The sequence below is a fragment of the Ochotona princeps genome, chromosome 8 (assembly GCF_030435755.1).
Source record: "Ochotona princeps isolate mOchPri1 chromosome 8, mOchPri1.hap1, whole genome shotgun sequence".
Classification (NCBI taxonomy): domain Eukaryota; kingdom Metazoa; phylum Chordata; class Mammalia; order Lagomorpha; family Ochotonidae; genus Ochotona; species Ochotona princeps.
This window is the reverse complement of record NC_080839.1, coordinates 77508585-77532172: the sequence shown is the minus strand read 5'-3', so window position 1 is coordinate 77532172 and position 23588 is coordinate 77508585. Positions and strand designations below refer to the sequence as shown.

The following is a 23588-nucleotide window of genomic DNA, read 5'->3' as shown; positions in this document are numbered from 1 at the left end:
ACCTCATTCTACAGACTGGGAAGAGCAAGTGTGTTTCCTGATGTTGGTTTTCCCAGCTTTCTGGGGCTCCTTGATATTTAGTAGTTCTGAATGCACTTCCCAGGTTCAAGGTGCCATACTACGTTTCAGTGTGCTGTGTGTAATGAGTACCTGTTTTTGTTTTGGTGAGGGAGGGGTATGTTGGGATCTGCCACAAGGGGACAGAGGGCTTAGCTACGAAATCTCAGCAGTCGGTGTGGAGGAAGAGGGACCTGGGAGAGTCAGGATGCACGGCTGCTGCTGCTGCCTCAGCCCCCTCACTGCCCTGGGGCACTGCAGCAAAGCTTGCCCTGGCAGAAGGCCTGGTGGGTGGACACGGGCCTGGCTACTGTCGGAGCCCTCACGGCAGTGACCCCAGACAGGCAGCCGGAAGCACTAAGCCTCTGCCGTGTGCTGTCTCTGTGGCAGGAGACATCACACTGTGTCCCCGGAAGCCTCTTTCTGCCTGTGACATTCTCTGTGCGTGTTGTGTTTTTAACAGTATCTGCTGAAAGTCAATGAAATCAAGATTAAAAAGGGAGTGGATCTGCTTCAGAATCTCATCAAATATTTCCACGCTCAGTGCAAGTAAGTTCTTTGATGGTATTTGTAATTTTCCCTCTCATAAGGGAGTAGATCTGTTAAGACTGTGTCAAAGAAAATAAATGCTCAGGGCCTGGCACGATAGCCTAGTGGCTGAAGTCCTTGCGTTGCTCACACTGGAATCCCATATGGGCGCTGGTTCCTGTCCCAGCAGCCCTGCTTCCCATCCAGCTCCCTGCTTGTGGCCTGGGAAAGCAGTCGAGGACGGCCCAAAGCCTGGGGATCCTGCACCCGCGCGGGAGACCCGGAACAGGGTCCTGATTCCTGACTTCAGATTGGCTCAGCTCCAAGCTATTGTGGCCACTTGGGAAGTGAACCAGTGGATGGAAGATGTTTCTGTCTCTCCTCCTGTCTGTAACTCTGACTTTCCAGTGAAAATGGCTAAATCTTAAAAAAGAAGGAAGGGAAAGGAAGAGAGGAAGGAAAAAAAAAAACAAAAGAAAAGGTAAGCTCAAATCTACAGGGATGAAGTGCTAATGCATGCCGGGATATGGATAAATTTTGACAAAAGGCCACTTGAAAGACTGCTGCTTGGGGGAAGGAGAGGTGGGAAGTAGCTGCTGAGGGGTGCCGCTGATGGGTGCTGGGTTGCTTTTTGGGGTGATGAAGTGTTCTGAGATCACATACTGCCGGGATTGGATACAGCTTTTTGAGTGTACTAAAAATTAATGAAATTGCACACTTTAAAAGAATGACGCTTTTTAAAAAATGCATTGCATAAATTTGACCAACCGAGAGAAAGAGATCAGCCTTCCATCTGCTGGTTTACTTCCCAGGTGGCTGCAACAGCTAGGGCTGGGCCAGGCCAAAGCCAGGAGCCTACGAGCCCATCTGGCCCTCCCACTTGGTTGGCCGGGGCCCAGGCCCTTGAGCCGTCTTTTGCTGCTTTCCCACAGGCAGGGAGCTGCAACAACTGGGACTCAAGCCAGTACTCCAATCTGAGATGCTGGTATTACAGATAGAGGTTTGACCCACTGGGACACTTCACTGGTCCACCTGAGGGTAAATCTTATAGTGTGAGGGTTATAGCTTGATTTTAAAAAACAAATGTAATTAGGCAGTATGTAAGTCTATAGTGGTGGGGCAACACTATGGCAAAAAACAAGCAGACAGGAAATGTGTTTCGTCTAGTGGTTGATTCCCCAAATGCTTGTGTCAACCAGAGCTGGACTAAGTTGAAGCCAGGAACCGGGACCTCCGTCCAGGTCTCCCATGTGGGTGTCACCTGCTGGCGACCTGGGACGCACTGGGAGGCGGGGCGTGGGCGTAAGTGCACATTCACTGCTCCGCCAAATGCCCGCAGCTGCGCACTTTAACTTTGCAGAGGAGCAAATGAGTTTTGTCCAGCACACAATACAATTCTTAGATGGTTTTTGCTTGTTGAAAGAGAGCTGAGATGACGTGAATGCACTATGTTGATCTAAGTGGATGACTGTGCTGGGCCAGGGGAGGTGTGTGTGGAAGAGCAGGAATCTGCCACGGTCAGGACCACCTCAGGGACCAATGCTGGCATCCCCGATGGGCATCACGTCCCTGCTGCTCCACTTCTGATCCAGCTCCCTGCTAATATGCACCTGGGAAAGCAGCAGAAGATGGCTCAAGTGCTTGGGCCTCTGCCCCAACGTGGGAGACCTGGGAGAAGCTACTGGCTGAGCCCTGGCTATTGAGGCCATTTGGGGAGCGAACCAACAAATGGAAGATCTTTCTCTGAGTTTTCCTCTTTTTATATAACTCTCATTTCCAAATAAATTAATCTTCAGGGGGAAAATAAAGAGAACTGGGGGTTTTCTGAAGTGCTCTAACATGCAGGACTGTTAAGAATCGAAAGGAAGGATGTGGTGAAGATGGAGATCCAGAGAGGGATTTTGTCCCCTTTTATTCCCTGCTGGATTCACCAGAAGGCAGAACCCCAGCTCCAGCACCCAGAGCGGACCTGCCAGATCTGGACAACATGGAAACAGAATGTTTCAGAAAGACAGGAGGTTGTAAGGTGAGGGTGGTGTACGCGAGCTAAGTGGCAGCAGCACGAAGCTGGAAGCCTTGGAGGTGGGGACGGCCCAGCTGCCTGCTTAGAGGTTTTGGGTTTTATCCCGTGTGTCTGGCGGCTGTGGACCAGTTTTATGCAAAGGACTCCCTTGAGTGTGTGCCAAGGCAGGGTGTCACATCCTTCCTACTGTGGGCTGTAGGGTCTTGGAGCACCTTTGGTAGGGCACACTAGGTGAGTAGGCTAAGTTTAAGAAGGAGGAATTGTGGGGAAAGCTAGAGACGACTTCCTGGTACTGAGGTGGAGCCAGGTAGGCCAGGAGTAGATGTGGGCCTGGCTGGTGGCCACGGCCCCCACGTCTTCTGGCTTCAGTGACTGGTGCCCAGGGTAGAGGAAGCCTGGGATGGAAAACTGCCCAGCCACTGGGGAGAGCCCAGGGCACAGACTTTTCAAGCCGGCTTCTTGCTGGCAAATGCAGTACTTCTGCCCGGGTGATGAGCAGGCCAGTTCCATCACCACTTATCCTGGGAACCCGTGTGAGGCTGTTTAGGAAGTGGGCTGCTTCCTTGCTGATATTTGTAAGAAAAAGCTATTCTAGGATTTCCTTTTTTTCCTCCCCTTTATTTGGCCCAAACTGATCCGTTGGGTAGCAACCGCCCAGCTGTGGAAAGTGAGCGAGCTGGCCTTTTATGGAATTCAGCTCAGGAACCTCGGGATGCAGCCATCTTCCTGGCCGTATTTTTGTACATGTGTGTGGGGGGGGTATGTCTGCCTACACTGCACTCTGCTCACCGCTGACTTTTTCACCTTTCATTTGCAACATGGAGTCCCAGATTCATGGACGGTGGTCATCGGGGGCTCTGAGCCAGGCCTGTGTCCACTTGTGGGAGTCTTGAGTGGTCAGGGCTCTGTATCCTGGTGGGCACCACTTGCCTGCCCAGCTACACTCTGTGCCCTCTCCTCTCTGTCACCTTGGGTGATGTGCATGGTGGAGGGAGGGGGGCTCTCAGCAGGACCTGCGGGAGCACTCCATTTCACTTTCCACTTGAAGTGCTCCCGCAGGCAGAGTCCGTCACGTTCTTTGTCTTCTGCTTCCGTGTGAGGGCAGGGACTGCGTCTCTGCCAGCAGACCATGGGACAAGCCCATCCTGCACAGGGTCTGGAAGCAGGTGATCTTCAGATCCTATGTGTATAGCCCAGGGGTGATGCGGCCTGCACGGCGAACAGGTTTTTGGCATGAATACTCACTGGGATAGACGGGAACAGTGCTGCTCAGGGAACTGCAGACATGGAGTTGATGAAGTCAACTTGTTTGCCCCCGTGAGAGGGAGGGGCAGATCCAGGGTAGCTGTGGGAGGGGACCCCACGTCCTGGGATCCAGGGGAGCCAGAAAGGTCTGAGAGTCTGGTGGGGCGGGCTCAGAAACGTTTGCTAACTAGAACCCAGGTTTGATGCGGTAGCATGGATGCAAAGGTGCACCTGGCATAGAGGAAGCATCCCTGCACTCTTGAACTGGGGATGGTGCCAGGTGACAGCAGCCGGCTGCTCTGACCCCTTGCTTTGTGGCTGTTCCTGCTACCCAGGCTGGGGGTTCCTGACGTGATAGAGCATTCCCCAGAGTCCACAAGGGCCTGAGGGAGGAGGCTTCCAGTTAGAGATGGCTAAGATCGGCCTGGCTGTGACAAAAACAAAATGCAAGTCTGACACCCCAAATCTTCCTTTTTGTTTAAGTGCAGCATGTGGGGCGAAGGCAGGAACGGCCTTGGTGGTGACCGGCTGCACCCGTGGTATCTGGTGGGCTGCAAGATTCTGGAAGCGGTACCCAGGGGGCGTTTCTGCCTGCCTCACCCAGTGCCAGCTCTCTCGCCTTCTCTCTCCACCCCCTTCCAACCCATTTCACAAGAAGTGGAAATAATCTCACAAAAGAAAAGCATAAATGAAATAGAAGAAGTAGGTGTGTTCACGGCAAGCGGAAGAGCGTGGCTTCTCACTCCCGCCACTCTGCATCTGTTCCCTCCGAATTTCCTTCTCACTTGAGCAGCATCTGCCCTGTGCTGGCTGCCAAGCTGGGGGTGGGAGGTGGCACTCCTGCCCTTGCCATGGCAGCACATACCTGAGTAGAGCCTTGTAACATGATGTAGACGCTGTGCCAGGAAAACAAACAGGTGACAGTGAGGGGCTCAACAGTAAAGTAAAAAATGATCTGGAGACAGGTCGGCACGTTGCACAGTAAAACCACCATCTGCAATGCTGGCATCCCACATGGCCACTGGTTCGAGTCCCGGCTGCTGCACTTATGATCCAGCTCCCTGCTAATGTGCCTGGGAAAGCAATGGAGGATGGCCCAAGTGCTTGGGGCCCTGCACCTGTGCACAGAGGTTCTGGACTCGTGGCTTTGGAGTGACCTAGCCCTGGCCATTGGGGAGTTAGGCAGCAGATGGAAGAGCTTGCTCTCTGTGTCTGTCCCTCCATCCCTCTCCATAATTCTGAAAACACAGACTAGCTGGAGATGGAGGTAAGAACCTGCCTCTGGTGACCAGCTGTCGGGCTGCAGGGCCGGTTCTCACGGCACTTTTGTTAGTGATGCATTTGGTGTAGGATATCTCCCAGGGCCATTTCGAGTGTGTAGGAAACAAATACCATCTCATAGTGTGCGTGTGGGACTCTGACCCCACAAACTGGCCCAGGCTGCTGCTGCTCCTCCTCGCTCCCATCTCCCTCCCTTCACTCTGCACCCAGAGCACCTTGTGTGCCTGGCTGTGTGGTTGCTGCACCCGCCCTTTTAGAATGGGAGGATTGTATCTTAGCCGTCGTGTTGATGAACACAGTAGGAGTTTCAAAACAGACTGCAACAGCCTGCCAAAGTACAGCGAAGAGGCCCCTTGCAGCAGGGCAGTCTGGGGTTGGCACGTGGCATGGTGGCACAGCAGCTGAGCATGCCTACATGTGGCACGTCTGATTTGAGTCTGGGCTGCTTGGCTTTCTGTGCAGCTACTGGAGGCAGCAGCAGGTGGTTCCTTACTTGGGGTACCTGCCGCTCACGTGGGGATGCGGAGTGTGCTCCTGGCTCCGGCACGCCCGGCCCTGATTCCGGTGGATGTAGCTTGGGAGCAAACTGGCACCCGGAAGCTCCCTGTCTCTCTGGTTTTCAAACAAAGCGAAAACTAAATGTTGAAAGACTGAGGACGTAGGGGACCGTGGGCAATCTCGCCAAGAAGGCAGTAGGAAAGAGGAAGTGGGACTCGGTGGGAGAAGCAGGGAGAATGCCAGGAGAAGCTGTGGGAGAGGAGCAGAGGGCAGGCGGGGGGCAGGGAAGCGGGGTGGTGGGAGTTCAGCATCAATGAGCAGGCCAGGCCTGGAAGCCCAGTCAGAGACACCCTGGGTGTGGAAGAGCTTCGGGGCTTTATCCCACGCTCCTCCTTAGAGTGCAGCTGTGTGACTGTCTGGCTTGCTGAATCCCTTGCTACAAAGGACCAGGGCAGGAAAGAGATCATAGCCCCCGCCCCCGGAGGGCTGGTTCCCAGCGCCGTCCCGTGCTCTCTGCAGGCCGAACGCAGCCGGCTTTGGTCAGCTGGTCCGGTCGGCTCTTGCCTGCAGAGGACAGTTCTCTACTGTCTCCCTCACACCCTGTGGCTTTTCCAGAGCCTTCTGTCTGGGGATCAGAGTCTCGCTGCTTGCTCGCTCCTGAAAGTGCCCTCCGCATGCCGTGTGGGTTGGGAAGAGCTGCCACCGCGAGGCTTACCGCACTTACTTGTTTGTGCGCCCTGTGTCGCTCCCTGTCCCCCTAGGAATCGCTGGCCGTTTTCCTGGGAAGAAGCCTTTTCTCCATCTAACTGAATCGTTGCCTCCTTGATTGCTGAGGGCCCTTCAGCTTGTTCCTAGGAAGTGGAGTGAGAGGGCGTTGACCACGTTTCACTTCCTCGCGTAGGTTTTAAGTTGTGTTCTTGGTGACCTTTCTGGAGGCTGCCTCACGCAGTGCCTGTCTTTCTACCCCTAGTTTTTTCCAGGACGGACTGAAAGCTGTGGAAAGTCTCAAACCTTCCATTGAAACACTGTCGACGGATCTCCACACGGTGAGTGGCCGCCCCCGCCTAGCGGTGTTGGAGCCATCTTTGTACACCACAGGTGTCTTCTGTTAAATGCCATGCCTGTGTCTGGAAAGGAATGGTGGGGGCGCGTCGTGCGGAGGGTTCGCCAGTGAGGGTGGCCCTTGTTGCATCACCTGGCAGTGCCCTGGGAACTCCAGTGCCTGGCTGAGGCTCTCCTCCTCATTATCTCTGCCTCCCTAGATCAAACAGGCCCAGGACGAGGAGAGGCGGCAGCTGATGCAGCTCCGAGACATCTTGAAGTCAGCCCTGCAGGTGGAGCAGAAGGAGGTGAGGAGATTGACTTTGGGACGGTCCCTGCTGTGTGTGCAGGTGTGAAGGCTGGAGGGCAACCTGTGGCTCCCGACTCCCCGAGGCTGCACCGGCTCATGTGATGAGGCTGAGCCTGCCCTTTCAGTTCCGGGTGAACACAGTCACACACGGTTTCGTGGGGACAGCGCTGGCTCTAGCCTGGCCTGGTGACTGCTGTGCCCTGGGGGTCCCTGAGGCAGTGGTGTCGCTGATTCTGGGCTGGGGCCTTCGTGGCTTCCCCACCCTGCTTGGGGTAGAAGTGTCCGTGTGGGTCCAGCCCCGAGAGTGTCCCCACGCCATGCACAGGTGGCCTTCCTCACGCAAACACATGCTGGGCCTCACCGCGCTCACACGCTGACTGCACTAACACATCAGGAGCAGTGACTTGTGATGTGAAGGTTTTATTTAACACAGAAACATGGTAAGCTGTATGTTTCAAACATGATTTCACATGTCCCCTACAAGGTGAACATCATTACACTGATTTAATAGAATACCACTTCTTTACTTGTTAGGGGGATGTGCTTAAACATGTAACTGGAAGAGTTGAGATAAATGACTGGGCTGCTTGCCAGAATGTCCAGTGTGTTGCTAACAGATCCCTGTGCTGTGCGACTCCTAAGTTCCTGTTCTATAACTGAATATTGTTGTTTTTTTCTCCCCAAATGCCTTTACCTTTGGTGACCGAAGTCTAGGAGAGTAAGTAGTTCAGTATTTTCATAAACTGGAGAATTCTGCATGTATCCATGAAGTTGACTTACTCATTGTGTGTGTGTGATGGTAGCATTTTCCGTGTTGACCCATCCTCATTTGTTGCAGTAGATCTGATTAGAGGTAAAGCGCTTAGAGGCACAGATATGTCAGTAAAAGCAACATTTCCTGAGTTTACTCTCTACACTCTTTGGCTATGCCTCCTGGTGAAGAGGAGGCAGCCCGACCCCCCACATGGCTGGACTCCACTGAGCGGCGTGTCCGACCAAGGACCCTCCCTTGGGGGAGCCGCCTCCACGCACCCCAGCTGCCGCCGTCTGACTTTCACAGAGCGTGTTCTGTTTGAAGCTTCACTCCGCTGTTGAGAGCAGCCCTCTGCCCTCTGTCCAGCCTCCTCCCTGGAGAGTGGGGTGTCCTCTTGGGGGCCTCAGGCATCACTGGGTCAGCTCAGAGCGCGACCAGCAGAGGCTCATGCGCAAGGCCAAGGCATTACCCTTGCCCCTGGGCCTCCCTCTCAGCCTACAGAGCACGGACAGGTCCCAGTGCTCTGATGTTCCCAGATGGATATAAGCACAAAAAAGGGCTGGGAAGGGGCAAGCTTGGAGTGCAGAGAACATAGGGGCCTGGCTGTCATGAAAGCTGGGCATTTGGGGTGGCAGGCTTGAGTCTCTTCTCTGCACTGCTCAGTTAATGCTCTGGAGCTCTGGGGCCCAGTGCAGGGGCCGAGCTTGTTTTGCACAGAATCAGGAGTTTTGGGAAAACAGCTGCCATCCAGCCTCGCTAACCTGTGCTCTGCAGGAAGCGTTAACTGTGTGGTGTCGACCAGAAGTGCCTCTTGCTTTGTCGTTGTGGCTTTGTTGCCGGGCTCCACTGTCTGTGAGCCACAATCGGCTCAGTCAGTCCTCCTCGACTCTCCCCTTGTGCCCAGCAGACTCCTGCCAAGACCCGGCTGTGCCCCCACAGCTAATGTCATTTCTGTGTCTTGTACTTTGTGTTGCTTTCTGGGAACGGAATCCAGCCGAAAGGGCACCCTGGGCACAGGTGCCAGGAAGAGGCCAGTGTGAACTGGCTTGGTTTTACGTGGTATGAACTCACATCTTCATCAGGCTGCCTTCTGTGTCCCTCCAGCGGACACAGGAAATGGGCCCTTGGGGATCTTGTTCCTGGCCTTTGGATTTTGTCCATGACTCAGGTGACTGAAGGTGCTGGATGGCTTTATTCAGGGTCGTAGGAATTCTGGCTGTGACCATGTGATGTCAGTGCCTAAAGATGAGGTCACATGGCCCGCGGACATGGCCTGGTGGACTGGCTGAGCCACTGCTGTTCACTTCCTTCCTGGTGGGGACTGCCGGCTGCTCTCCGTGTGGCCCTGGCTGCTGTGCTTGGGATGTTGCCCGGGCCATTAGGGTCCCAGGACACCTCTCCCCTGCAAGTCACCTTTCCTGTTTTGCTCCTGATGTTTTCTGTTCTTCTCTCAAGGGGATGCTGTTTGCTTCAAGAATTGTGCTGTGACTACTTCACGCTGCAGCCTCGTGCTTGGACTTCGGGGTCAGCCGCCCCAGTAATGCTGGGTCTGTGCGTCTCGCTGAGATGCTGCCAGGATGGTGGCTAAAGCTGCCCCGTTGCAGGCGTGCACTGATGCAGAGACCTCAGACTGCTGGCTGGGGCCAGGGAGGGGATTGTGCGCTGGGAGCACAGGGAGTGTTCCACCCTGTAGTTGGCAGATGTGGCCCCTGCTCAGCCTGGCTTCCATCTCCCCAAGTGTCTCCGTCTGCAGGATGTGGTTGACAGTGTGTGGTGTCCAGGCTGCGGATCTCCATCCCGGCCATGGTCGCTTCTGACCATGACATTTTCGATCTGGGTTTGTCCTTTTTGTCATACCTGAGTCTGGCCCCAGTGAGAAACCTCTGCTGGGAGCCCCTTCGCTGCCTCCCCCAACCCTGAGCTCCTGGGGGGCCTGCCCTGGGGAGATCAGCTCCTGGAGTCCCACATGTACCTGCTCTCTTGTTGCTGGTCACTGTACAGCGCCTGGGAGAGATGTGCAGGTGTGGATCGTTGTGGTCGTGGATCAGGCAATGAGTTCTCACGTGGCTTCAAAAGCGCAAATGATAAAACAACCCATAGATCGAGCGGACCTTATCACAACTAGAAAAACTTGTGCTTCCAAAGTCTTTCATGCTGTCAAGACCGCGGGGAGCTCCGGGAGCCCTTGGAGGAAGGCTGCAAGGAAGGGGCATCAGGCCACCTGCCCCTAGTCTGAGCAACAGTCCTGGGCGGTGGCCGTGGCTCACACGCACCGTTTCCCTCCCCGCCTCTCTCTGCCACTGCTCCCCACCTCTCTCCCTGGGATTCTCTTCTCTGCACTCTGGCTCTTGAGAGCTCTTGTTCCCCATTTGCATCACGCCAACTTGCAGGCCTGTTTCTCTGTGGTCCAAGCATGGGCGGAGCATCCCTTGGGGGACTCTCAGCTGCCTAATGGCCCTGGGGACGCTAATCCTGGACTCTCAGGAGCGCCCCCTGCAAGGACAGCATGAAACACAGGGAGCAGGGACGGCAGCCTGGGAGGCAGAAGCTGCTATCACTTGATCTCATTGGTTCTGTGTTCTGTCCGTCATCAGTGAGCTGGGCAGAGTTCTCACTAAGCAAGTAGCCTTCAGCTGTGGCCTGCTTGATCATGAATGGCTGGTTCATGTCTTCTTTCTGCTTGTTTCTGTCCGGTCTGGCAGGATCTCCAGTGATGGCCCTGTCTGGCCTGCTCCTCTCTGCCACAGTAAACTCCTGTGGAGCACCTGTTGAAGGGTAGACACTGGCCAGGACGTTGGGGAGCCTGGGGATTCCTCGCTGGTCCTTGCCCTGAGAAGCTCCCAGGGTGGAGTGTGCTGACCACAGTGGCTGCCACTTGGGTACTCTGCCTTGGGAGTGGGGCTCCTGCTGGTCCAGGCTGGGAGCAGCTGGGCTCAATGCATCCCCCACCCCTGAGCTTGACACATGGGGATGGGTCAACTACTGTGTCCCCACCCAGTCCTTGCCACCTTGGCTGTGCTCCTGTGTGTCCAGCAAGGAGCCTGGGGCAGACGCAGGTAACAGACAGCTTCCAGTGTTTGCCTTAAGTCTTGCCATTTCCAACCGGTCACGTCCCATTGTGTTCCTTCCTGGGGGATGGTTGTGCTTGTTATTCCCAGAGCTCTGCTGTGCTCGGGGACTCAAGGCTCTTGCTGGTTTCTCTTCCTGAGTTCCCGTTTATGAATGAGCCTGTGTCCCTTCTTGGGGGATGAGGAGAAAGGAAAAAAATCTCTAATTTTTTTTTGAATCATACGTTTCTTGTTTCTTTTGTGTATTTTACAGAAAAAAAAAAAAGAAGAAAGCTAGCTGTAAACAGGGCTAAGAGCAGCATCTTGCCTATTTTTCAGGACTCCCAGCTCCGCCAGAGCACGGCCTACAGCCTGCATCAGCCGCAGGGCAACAAGGAACATGGCACAGAGCGCAGCGGCAGCCTCTACAAGAAGAGTGACGGGTGGGTGCACGCTGCCACGGTGGCAGAGTACACGGCCGGCTGGCGGCCTCGGGCTCCCTGGGCTCTGAATAACCCGCACTGCTTTGCCCACTTACCCATCAGGATCCGGAAGGTTTGGCAGAAGAGAAAGTGCTCCGTGAAGAATGGCTTTCTGACTATTTCCCACGGAACCGTGAGTATCCGCCCTTGTAACACTGCTGTGGTCCGAGGCAGAGGGACCTGCAGGCCCAGTCAAGGTCAAGCACGGGAGCTTCCGTGTGTGTGCGGTCTGAGAAGTGTCCCATGAGCAAAGCCCATTGGTGGACATCTCGCTTGGGCAGAGCTCTGTTCTTCCATTCAGGGAAGAGGGCTTTCATGGTCGGGAGTCACAGGTGTTTGATAACAGACACCTGGCATTCGGAGTGCCCTTGTGCCTTTGTCATGTCGTTTGTTCTGTTCTGTCTGTGCAAAAAATCCTGGGGCCTGAGCTCAGAAGAATGAACCCTGGACACTTTGGCCACTGATGTACACACAGCCCTTTATGCCACAGGTTCTTTTCCACTGTGGTATCAGGTGTCTCTGCCCCTCTGGTGGCAGCCACATGGACCGCAGAGCAGTTCTGGAGGTGTCCTCGAGCTTGGGCCTCGGACCTCAGGTCTGGGGGTGTCCCTGAGCCTTGGGCCTCAGGCTTCAGGTCTGGAGATGTCCCTGCTGGTAACGTGAACGCAGTGGGGGATGTGTGTTTCTTCCCCAAGTGCGGGCATGATGCCACATGCGCACAAGTGGCCTGTCTTTGGTCCCGGTCCTCCCTTCCCAGTGCCAGCTGTTCCTGGGCCGGAGCAGAGCTGGGTTTGCTGGGCTCTCCAGCAAGGCTGTGGCTCAGTGTGCACCCCTCAGGGACAGCCCTTCTCGACACTGACGAGGGAGCAGGTGGAGGACCACCCCACTTGCAGCCAAGACTGTATTCCACTGGAGTCTGGAACCCTAAGGAAACTTCACAATAACATTGAAAGCTAAGTTTATTTTGATACAAAAAGTTTTGAAAACCAGGCATGTATGTGCAAGGGATCCTTTTTAGGTTTAGTTTTGTTTTAAGATGTATTTGTTTTTACTTGAAAGTCAGCGTTAGCGGCCCGGTACAGTAGCCTAGTGGCCAAAGTCCTTTCCTTGCATACACTGGGATCCCATATGAGTGCCAGTTCTAATCCCGGTGGCCACACTTCCGATCCAGTTCCCTGCTTGTGGCCTGGGAAAGCAGTCGAGGATGGCCCAAAACCTTGGAGCCCACACACGCATGGGAGACCCAGAAGAGGCTCTGGGCTCCTGGCTTCAGATCAGCTCAGCTCTAGCCATTACGGCCACTTGGAGAGTGAGTAAATGGATGGAAGATCTTCCTCTCTGTCTCTCCTATCTATAAATCTGACTCTCCAATAAAAATACAATAATAAAAGAAAGTTAGAATTAGAAACTTCTTTTGTCCAGTGCTCACTCCCCAAATGGCCACAATGACCAGAGCTGAGCTGATCCAAAAGACCTTTCTCCGAGTCTCCCATGTAGGTGCAAGGCCCCAAGTACTTGGGCCATGCCCCACTGCCTTCCCAGGTCATTAGCAGGTAGTTGGATGGGGACTTGAACGGGCACCCATGTGGGTGGAGGATCAATTTGGCACCCCGCCACGCTGGCCCCTGTAAGATCCCTCTGTACTCTGTGATTATTCTAGCTGTGGGTCTAGACACCTGTTGTAACTTGAGTGACTGCCTCGGTGTCGAACCTGTCATAACCGAGACCTTCACTTCAAGCTCCTGTGGCCCTTGTGCTCGAGAGTCCCCAAGGCCTGGCGCCTCAGCAGCAGCCCCTGGGTGGGCCTGCCTTCCCGGTGGGTGAGAGTGGGCCCACCACGCGTGGCTACAGAGAACATCACTCTCGGGCACTTCCAGTCTCCTAGCTTCAGCTCCACACACAGCGAGGCTCTGTGTTCTGGGACGCCTGATGGTCGCCCTGCTGTTTGCTGGAAGGAATGGTTCCAGCTGCCCTGGGAAGGCACTGGCTCAGCTTTGCACGACCTGCATGTTTGAGGCATGCACTACATGTGGCACGACTCCTCTTCAGGGAGTTGCTGCTTGCAGACACATCCCCCACCCCCACATTGAGCTGCCGTTGCTTGCCAGCCTGGCAGGTTGCTCTGTCTGGGCCACTGCCCACTACCCACTGCCCCGCGGGAAGCGAAGTAGGTGTGCAGCCCTGCGTTCAGTGTCAAGTCTCCTTCTTGTGGCCTCCGTTGTTGCACATCCTCCTGTAATCAGAGTCCCCAAGGCTGCAGCCACAGCGCCAGTGCATGGGGGGGTGGGAGTTCATCTAAACCAGAGTGTTCACTGGTGCCTTTTTGTTCGGCTCTGTTTTATTTGACCTGTCTATCTTGCCAGCAGCTGGTTGACTTTGGGGGAAAACAGGGTGTATTTCTGAAGGTCTGACTGAGTGGACTCGGGGAAGGACGTGGTGTGTGGTTGCACTGTTAGGAAAAGCCTTTCTGGGATCAGGTAACCCCCAGGCTGAGATGGGGACTTCTGGATTTTCCCCAGGGCGGGAATATTCCTAATGGATTCGTTGAGAATCATTTTCCCCACCAGCTGGGTCACTTGATTTCTGGAGCAGCGAAGAAGGGATCCTTGGGATGAAGTAGTTTTCATTAGGCTCTGTCTGCCAGACTCCTGGCGTGGTCACACCACCATGGCCAGGGCACTGAGCTAGTGGAAACAGACGTTCACCAGCTACTACACAATCCAAAAGGTAAGAGGGTGGTTGTTCAGAGAATCTGTACTGTTAAAACTTGATAGGTTGAGAGGGGAGAGCCCAGTGCCAACTAAATTGTATCAAAAAACAATAGAGAGAAAGACTAGATAGGTTGAAACGAAAGAGAATGCCATGACTGAAAAGGGAAGATCCCTGTGCCAAGCTAAAGGCATCCCCTCCCCCCAGTGTCTCCTGAGTTTGCCACGGAACCAGAGCTTCTGAAACGAGGCTCTCGGGGAATATCGATCTTTATGAACTGGATAAAGTCACCCTGTAGCTGAATTACATCATAACGTTTCTCCAAAGCTGTACCTGGGAATGAATTTCATTAATAGACTTTTCTTCAAAACATTTTCCCTTCAGTTTTGCAGTTAACTGATTACTTTGAATGAACAAGCAGCTATGTGAAATTAGAATGGCTGAGACCCACTGAAGGCTGTCAGCTTATGTTTTGTGCTCTCCCTCTTTTAAAAAAAAATTATTTATTTGAAAGTCAGAGGGAGAGACACAGAGAGATTTTTCCATTCACTGGTTTACTCTCCAAACAGGCACAACGACACAGTAGCTGGGGCTAGGCTAGGCCGAAGCCAGGGGGTCCAAGCACTCGGCCATCCTCTGCTGCTTTCCCAGGCGCATTAGCAGGTTGTTGGGTCAGAAATGGAGCACACGTGCCTTGAACTGGTGTCCGTATGAGATGCCAGCACCTCAGACAGCAGCTGCACCCAGTAGGCTACAATGCCTGCCCTTTGTGGATCTTTTCTTTTCTTTTTTTTTTTTTTTAAGATTTATTTTTTTATTTTATTACAAAGTCAGATATACAGAGAGGAGGAGAGACAGAAAGGAAGATCTTCCGTCCGATGATTCATTCCCCAAGTGAGCGCAATGGCTGGTGCTGTGCCAATCCGAAGCCATGAGCCAGGAACCTCTTCCAGGTCTCCTACGCAGGTGCAGGGTCCCAAAGCTTTGGGCTGTCCTGGACTGCTTTCCCAGGCCACAAGCAGGGAGCTGGATGGGATGTGGAGCAGCCGGGATTAGAACCAGTGCCCATATGGGATCCTGGTGCGTTCAAGGTGAGGACTTTTAGCCGCTAGGCCACGCCGCCGGACCCTGTGGATCTTTTCTTACAGTTGCTAGTTTTAGTGTGTAGCCACGCTTACACCATTTCAGTTCAGATAGACACAGAATGTCTTTCTGTTTTTTGTTAGTGGAGCACATGTACTGCGCAGTTAGAAATCCATGTTGGGGCAAGACTGCCCCATCAGGAGCAAACGGCTCCCCATATTATAGGGGAATGGAAAAACTGAACCCTGGACGTGGGGCGGGAGAAAGTGTGGTTGTAATTCAAGTTGCTGTTCTTTGCTGCGCTTTAAGAAAAGTCCAGGTAGCTATTCTACTTCCATGGATGCCATTTGAAGGACATGGAAAATATTGCTAGGGTGCTTGAGCCCTGGAACCAGACTGGCCTGTCCTCCTCTCACTTCACTGCTCCTCGCCAGTGCATGGCTACAGCAGTCATCAAGTCCATAGCTGTAAAATTAGAGTGGTTCCTACCAAGAGAGAAGAAGGGACGAGTTGAGTACATGAATTATTTCCTGGAAAATGTTTAGCATGGCGCCTTTTCTAAGTATGTGGCAGTAATGGCTAAGTGACTAGAGCTCCCATTGTTGTCATCTGCTTGTCCATGAAGGGTGCATCTGTGTTTATCACTGTGCGTTCTTCCCTCTGATCACTCCTGGGTCTTACCGCTCAGTGCACACAAGCAGCCCTAAGCATCGCACATTTACAGTGTGTGCACTCAGGATGCTACCAGAACAGACACGTTCCAGCGTCCGTTGACCCCGGATCGCATATGTGGTGTGGGCACCTGCTTGTCACAGTAGAAATGTGTCACTCGGCATACCGGTCCTTGAACCAGTCATGTAATCCGATCGGCAAAGATCCAGAATTGGCAGTGCTTTCCCTTGGAACGTTCCAGGTTCCCAGTTTCCTAGTGCTGGTTTCCGAGGATTTCCTTGGATGTCTACAGAGGCTATCAGATGACTTCCCGTAGATGAGGCTAGCATCAGAGAGATACACCCTGATGATCCAACTTCCACACATCCAGACTTCTTTTATCCATCCCAGGCCCTTTCCGCTGCAGTTCAAGGGAGGCTAACTTCCGCCGCCACCCAAGCTCTGTGGAGTTATTGGTCCAGACCTACTGGGTCTTTAAGCACTGGGTCTCAGAGTCTGTCCAGTTGTAGATGCACGGCTCTGTGTATCTAGATTAACCACCCCCTCCCCATCTAAGGTTTTTAATTTGAAGCAATTGATTGATGGGTAAGGGAAGTTGGGAACAAAAAAAAAGTAGAGCTTTGTTTAAAGATGTTCATTTTTAAGCTTTTTATTGGTATATTTATTGGAAGGGCAGAAAGAGGGCAGTGCTGCCATCCGTGAATTCACTCTGCATGTGTCTGTTGGGGTTGGGCCACGGCAAAGCCAGAACTTGGGAACTCAATCTGGGTGTCTCAGGTGGGTGGCAAGGATCTGACTGCTGCCTCCGTCCGGCAAGAGGCTGGTTAGCAAGCGATGCAGCACTTAAATCTAGGCACAGTGCTATGGGTTGTGGCATGCAAATGGGGTCTCAGCCACTGCACCAAACACTACCTACCCCAAGATATTCTTTTTTATTTTTTTTTAAAAGATTTATTTTTATTGCAAAGTCAGATATATACAGAGAGGAGGAGAGACAGAGAGGAAGATCTTCTATCCATAGATTCACTCCCCATGTGACTACAATGGCTGGAGCTGAGCTGATCCGAAGCCAGGATCCTGGAGCCTCCTGTAGGTCTCCCATGTAGGGCAGGGTCCCAAGGCTTAGGGCCGTCCTCGACTGTTTTCCCAGGCCACAAGCAAGGAGCTGGATGGGAACTGGAACTGCCAGGATTAGAACCAGCGCCCATGTAGGATCCAAGTGTGTTCAAGGCGAAGACTTTAGCTGCTAGGCCGCTGCGCTGGACACGGCCTTTTTTTTTTTTTAAATGTACTTTTGACGGAGTGTGAGGTGTTTTGATCTCTTGTGGAGGTGGATGGGGATGGAGGTTGTATACACACAAGAAGTGTTTTACTAGAAAGTCGGGGACAGTCCTGGTTGGCATTAAGGGTGGTTAGTGTGTCATCACTGCACATAATAGGGAAAACGACTTCCCTGCCATCTTTGTCCTGTGAGATGACTTCTGCTGAAAGTGAGGTTTACGTTCAGAAAAACACTTTGATCAGACCACAGAGGCTTGACTATAGATACCTATTTCTTTAAAAATAAATAAATAAATAAAAGCTGGAGTAACTGTTGTGAATGTGTTCACCATAAGTGAGGAGATTGGTTATGGTAGATAAGACCGGACATTGTGCAGTGAGCCACCTGTAGCAACATCACAAAGTGCTCTGTCATTTTGTGCAATTTTTATGTGCCAGTTAATAACCAAGTACAAACAGTACCAGTAGCTAAGTGGGTGCCCAGGCCCCCAGGAAGTCCTCTGAGCCGCGAGGAGGAGGCAGAGTGAGGGCTTGGCTTGAGTTGCAGGGAGTTCACTGTCTGGGGCCTCCAAGTTGGCATCATGGGTCCTGTGCTGATCGCAGAGTGCTCTGCTGCCAGCCGAGGCCCAGGGCGCAGGATGCCTGCCTCTGGCCCCACTCTGTCTGCCAAGGAGTGGTACAGCAGCCGTTTGCTTGCTTCCCAGCCACCCCCTTTCTGTGTGTTTTCGAACAGGCTAACCGGCCTCCTGCCAAGCTCAACCTCTTGACCTGCCAAGTGAAGACCAACCCGGAGGAGAAGAAGTGCTTCGACCTGATCTCACGTGAGGCTCCTTCTGCCAAACCTAGACCCTACTGTGACTCTGCTTCTGTAGCATCGGTCCAGACGCTGTGTGGAGGGGTGCCCTTCATCCAGAGGCCACGCGTGCCAGGGCTAGCTTCCCAGAGGGCCAGCCCAGGCACTCGCAGGCCCGTGGCCCTCAGCTTTCCTGTTTGTAGCGGAGGGGCTTGTACCAAATAAGCCTTCCAGCCTCGAATCTCCTCAGAGACACACAGGAAGGACCATGCTGTTGTCCAAGGTGTCTCCACTCCCAGTTAGGAATGCTGACAGCTCACGTGACTGGGTGCTTAGGGGAGCCTGGAGCTTTAGTGCCCACATGCACTTCCGCCAGCTCAGCCTCCACCTCTCCGCTTTGCTGTTCGCAGCATATGCAGCAGAATCGCCTCAGAACCATCTGAACTGCGACTCTTTGCCTGGCATGTCTGCCTTAATTAGCCTTTTGTCGTTGGGGATCCGAGCAGCAACTGTGGGGAGTGAAGGCCCAGGCGCCCCCATTTGGTGGGCCTGAGCATTGCCCTCAGGTGGAAGGCGGAAGGGGGCCATCCTCCTTGCCTCAGCACCTGAGTGCCTGCCTGTTGTCACGGCTTTCTTGAGTGGTCGCTGACTCCCGCCCCTGAGAGACTAGAATTTGTTGGTTACGGGGTGGCCTGGTGGCCTGGTGGCACGGGCGCGTCAGCTTGTTCCTCCCACCTCAGTGCGTGGTGATGTCCTCTCGGTGCCTGTTCTTTCTGTTCTGTGGGCTCTAGCCTGGTTGGGAAGCTACAAGGTTACTTTTCACTGCTTCAGTCTCATGATGTCCCAGTTTCCTGTACCCCTTCTCAGCCAGGCTTACTGTCAGCTCCTTCATGGAGGGGGTTGTGAAACTCTTTGAGAACTGACAAGCGATATTGAAGGTGATCAGAGTAAGCTCCAGGGAGATGTGAAGCCGGAGTTTGGGGGGTGAAGGAGTGAGGTAGGGACTGACGGGGGAGCTGGTGGGTGTGTTCCATCTTCTGAGGTTATGACCCATGGTGAGCCCAGTGTTACCCTCAGAGTGCCCCACAGCAAGGAATTCTCAGCTAACCCCATAAGGCTGGGCTTGGTTACCTCCGGTCCCTGCCAGAGGACCTGGCTTAGTGCCACCTGTGCAGGGCCTCCCCAGCCCTCCTCCCTAACAGTCAGACCCCAGGACTGCTGCTACCCGTGCACCCGACTCAGACTGTGGTGTCCCTTTGATGTGGGAGAAATTGGTCACATATGAGGGCTGTGGCAATCAAATACTTGCCAAGACTCCATCTGTGCTTTAACTGCAACCTGACGCATAGCAGGTTGTCTCCCTTCTGGGGCTAATGCAAACTGTGCCATCCAGGGGCTCACTGAGCCTGGTCCCAGGTGCAGTTGCTGGGCGCCACTGTTGTCTTGCAAAGGAAGGGCTCCTCCAGGGGACAGGCTGTCCCAGCTCACACACTCAGAAGCACTGATTTCTTGAGTGCTCTAGGTTTTCAGATTTTCAGAATCACCGCTCAAGGGGATATCAGCAGTGAGAATGCTTTGTGCAGTACAGTGCGGTGTAGCTTTGGGGTACTGTAGAGATTCCCGGAAACCAGGCAGATGCCATGAAAGTCATTCGGGGGCCACCACCTGACGCCGAGAGATCTAGTGTGAGCAGGGTTCCCTGCAGGGCACTTGGGGTCAATGTTCGCCGTCCTGGCTTGGGACCAGCTGCCTCGCCGCCCTCACATCCTCCTCTTCCTCTTCAGCTGGACTAGTGGGACGACAGTGATGGCCCAGATCTGAGTCTGCCAGGAGCCTGAGTCACCCCTTGTGGCTGATCCTTGCTGGGTCACGCCATCTTGGAATCTGCCCAGAGCAGCCAGCAGAGAAGCAGGCTGAGCACTGTCTTCAGCTGTTTTCTGCAAGTTCCTCTTTGTCCCCAAGGTGGGGATTTCCTGTTCTGATCCACAGCTCAGCGAGCACGGGCTTCTCGAGGAGGGTGGGCTTTGTCCAACCTTGGAACTTCAGACTGACCCACCCGTCCACCCAGACTGAAGGGGGCTTGGCCGACTGGGTGAGATGGGGTAACAGGACCGCGGGGGCGAGCAGGCCATTCCCCTGAGCAGAATGAACGCAGAGGGACTTGGTGACTCTCCTGGTCCATGTGGCTTGTTCCTGGCTGGCCAGGGCCTGAACCTCGGCTGCAGGCAGCCCTGCCAGGCACCAGCGCCGTGGAGCTCCAGCTCTCCACTCCATGCCCTCTTGCTTTGCTGAAAGCTGTCCTGTGATCTAGGTATCTCCAGAGAGTGTGTGGGAGGGTGATTCTCACTTGGAGCTGTCCTCAGAGCCGTGCTTCCAGGTTGTCCAGTTGATGCAGAACTGGCCAGAGGAAGAGGCTGCCTGCACATCTCCGCCAGCTCTGGCCAGCAGGAAGCTCAGTGTTAGATCCAGGGTGCTGGCATTCCCCCCAGCTAACTTCCAGGAGCTCCAAGTCTACCCTCTTCGTCGACTAACCACCTGGCCCAGGGTGCTTGGGCAAAAATAACCAACCTCTGCCAGGTTCCCCCAGCCCTGCTCTTCCGCTGCACACCCCAGCCTGGCTCAGCCCTAACACTGGACTCACAGAGTGAACGCCTTGATCCTGCAGCTCCGTGCAGTTCTCCATGGATGTGCTTCCTGCTCTGTAGAGCTGGCCGGGATCCCACGCTGCACCGAATTATTGACCATCGACCCCCACGACCTTCCAGAACCCTGTCACTTTGAAGAATGTCCACCCAGTCTTTCATTAAGTGTTTCCCAGTTGTTGTTGTTTTTAAGATTTTTGTATTTTTTAATTTGAAAGGCAGAATTACAGAAGCTCTTCCATCTGTTGATTCACTCCCCACGTGGTCACAATGAACAGAACTGGGCGAGGAGCCTGGAACTTCTTCTGGGTCTCTTGCATGGGGGTACAGGGACTCAAGCACTTGGCTGTTATCAGAAAGTTGGTTTAGAAAGGGAGTATCCAGGGCTTGAACCTGCACTCATATGGGATATTGACACCGCAGGCGAAGTCTTAGCTTACTGTGCCACAGCTCTAGTCCCCTATTTTGATCATTGGGCTGAGGCCACCTGTGTTTGGCAGAACAGCACACAAGTTGTCCCACCCACACCTTCCTCTGCACACAGGCCAGCAGTGGCTTGGGCATTCATAGTTTTACATCAGGCCATTATTTAGAAATAGTCCCTTTTTTCTGCTGTATTTGTGAAATAAGCCTCCCTAAGCATGTTATTTTCAAATTTCTCATGCTCATCTTTTTCTAAGGAAGCCAGGGAACCTGTTGAGGTTTTAGGAAAGGTTTTTTGTCTTCCAAGGGTTTCAGTAGTCATCTTTTCTGGGGGGGCCAGCTGATAGCTAAATGACATTTCTGAGAGGGTAGTGATACTTTTCAACCCATAGTCTCAGTGTTTTGGAAGCTGTACCCTTTAGACTGAGATTGGGAGCTGGGCAGATTGGCTCATTTGTGTCAGAAAACCCTGGTTAACACAGCGGAAGGCAGCCGCTGGATTGTATGCAGATGGCTCATTTCCCAGCTGAGCATTGAGGTGGTGCCTGAGAAAAATTAGAAGCGATTTTTTCTGGCATGGCAACTAAAGAGTGTCTCTTTCTGTGCAGACGACAGGACGTACCACTTCCAGGCCGAAGACGAGCCGGAATGTCAGATGTGAGTCCCTCGGAGGGGAAGGTGGCCCTGGCCTGGCCTGGTGGCGGGCGGGACGTGGCAGTTGGCAACAGGAGATTAACCCCGCACTGTTGCTCTCCAGCTGGATGTCCGTGCTACAGAACAGCAAAGAGGAGGCGCTGAACAACGCGTTCAAGGGTGACGACAGCGCAGGGGAAAACAACATCGTGCAGGAGCTGACCAAGGAGATCATCTCCGAGGTCCGCAGAATGCCGGGCAATGACGTGTGCTGCGACTGCGGGGCGCCAGGTGATGCGCGGTTCCCCACCCCCACCCCGTGCACCCATCCCTCGCTCCTCACTGTCTCAGACGCGAAATGCGACTCAGCCTCAGCCCACCCCATGACACAAATGCCTAATGAACTGCCCGACGGCCACAGGCCCCAGCCGCGACAGCCTGATGTTGCTCAAGAAATTCCAGGGTTTGAGAAATGGGAAGTGAGGGGCACAGCCTGCTCTGCCCAGCGTTCTGCTGTCCTCTCTCTGCTGCCCTCCAGCTCTGGAGGAAGAACCACGGCCACGTTAGGCATCATTCTTGCTCTGTGAAATGGAGGAGTGTGTCCTTTCTACCTGTTAGGCTCTGTGAGATGAGTGCTCATGTTTATATTCTGGTGAAGCTCTTCAGGGATTTCTTTATTTGAACAACAGCAACGTTTTTATTTATTTGAAAGGCAAAGTGACAGAGGTAGAGAAAGGACACACTTCCATCCGTTGGTTCCCTTCCAAAATGACGTCTGAGGCTCAGGCTGGACCAAGCTGGAGCTCCGTCTGGGTCTCCCACATGGACAGCAGGTCTCCATGGATGTGGCCCAGCTTCCCCTGCTCTCCCAGGCATGTTTAGCAGCAGCTGGGACTCACCCCTGCTCCTTGGTATGGGATTCTGGCTTTGCAGGGAGCAGCCTATCCCAGTGGCTTCATTGTTAAACTAGTGTCTCAAGTTTAAGGAGTGCACGTGCTGTAATTAGGGTGCAGTGGGAAGCCGCACAACAGGAAAATGGAGGGTTGGCTGAAGTGGTCAGTTCACCTTTTCATCCCTCTGATTCTGTGGCACGTGTTTGTTTGTTGTTTGTTTTTTTTTTTTAATGGGTGAGCCATAGGCTCCAGTTACCCTGAAGGCTGTACATGGTCTTGGATTCCTTCAGCCATGTGTTTTGACATAGAGCAGGATGATAATACATCCTGCCTTTCTTGGGAGTGGATGAAGGCACTGAAGCTGTGTGTATTGTTGGTGGGTGATGGATGTGACGGAGTCCTACACTGGTCACACACAAAAGCGCAGTGGACCCCGATGGGCCAGCACAGCTGCCCAGAAGTCTTTCCCAACGTGGGTAAAGTGTTTTCTAATTTGAACATTTTAAAATACATATATTTTTATTGCAAAGACAAGTATACAGAGAGGAGAAGAGACAGAGAGGAAGATCTTCCGTCCGTAGATTCACTCCCCAAGCGGCTGCATTGGCAAAAGCTGAGCCAATCTGAAACCAGGAGCAAGGAGCTCTTCCGGGTCTCCCACACTGATGCAGGGTCCCAAGGCTTTGGGCCGTCCTCAACTGCTTTCCCAGGCCACAAGCAGGGAGCTGGATGGGTAGTGGGGCTGCTGGGATTAGAACCAACACCCATATGGGATCCCGGCATATTCAAGGCGAGGACTTCAGCTGCTAGGCCACGCTCCAGGCCCTGACCTTCAGCATTTTAAAATACCTTGGCAATGCCTTGGCAACCCAGGCTGCGGATGCCTAAGGTGACTGCAGCTCGGAAGAATCCTGTAATGAGGTGCTCAAGTTCATCTTAGTTTTAATTCCTGTTTAGTAGCCTCTGCTTTTATCTGTCTGGCATTCTTGGAGTCTGGGTGGGTGCGGGGCACACGAAGGAGGACCCTTCAGTGAGGGAGGCACTGTGCTCTGAGCTCCTGTCGGCCTCACACCCATTAGCCGACTTGATGTGAGCTTGGAAGCAGCCCGGGCTACGTGTTGTTAAAGACCCCTGCCCTGAGTTGTAACTCGTGGACTCTGGCTCGGGTGCTCGCTGCTCTGCTTTCTGTGCAG

At 53.5% G+C, this 23588-nt stretch overlaps 1 protein-coding gene across 3 annotated transcripts in view; it reads left to right on the top strand.

The window, feature by feature from the left end:
* The window catches only part of ASAP2 (ArfGAP with SH3 domain, ankyrin repeat and PH domain 2), a 127977-nt gene that overhangs the window by 71370 nt on the left and 33019 nt on the right, over positions 1-23588 (top strand). For all 3 annotated transcript variants that reach the window (XM_058668301.1, XM_058668300.1, XM_058668302.1), the window contains exons 7-14: positions 521-606; positions 6603-6678; positions 6895-6981; positions 11124-11227; positions 11330-11399; positions 17745-17832; positions 21478-21526; positions 21627-21793. In XM_058668301.1, coding sequence (XP_058524284.1) covers positions 521-606; positions 6603-6678; positions 6895-6981; positions 11124-11227; positions 11330-11399; positions 17745-17832; positions 21478-21526; positions 21627-21793 — 727 coding nt within the window. The remainder of the gene's footprint in view (positions 1-520; positions 607-6602; positions 6679-6894; positions 6982-11123; positions 11228-11329; positions 11400-17744; positions 17833-21477; positions 21527-21626; positions 21794-23588) is intronic.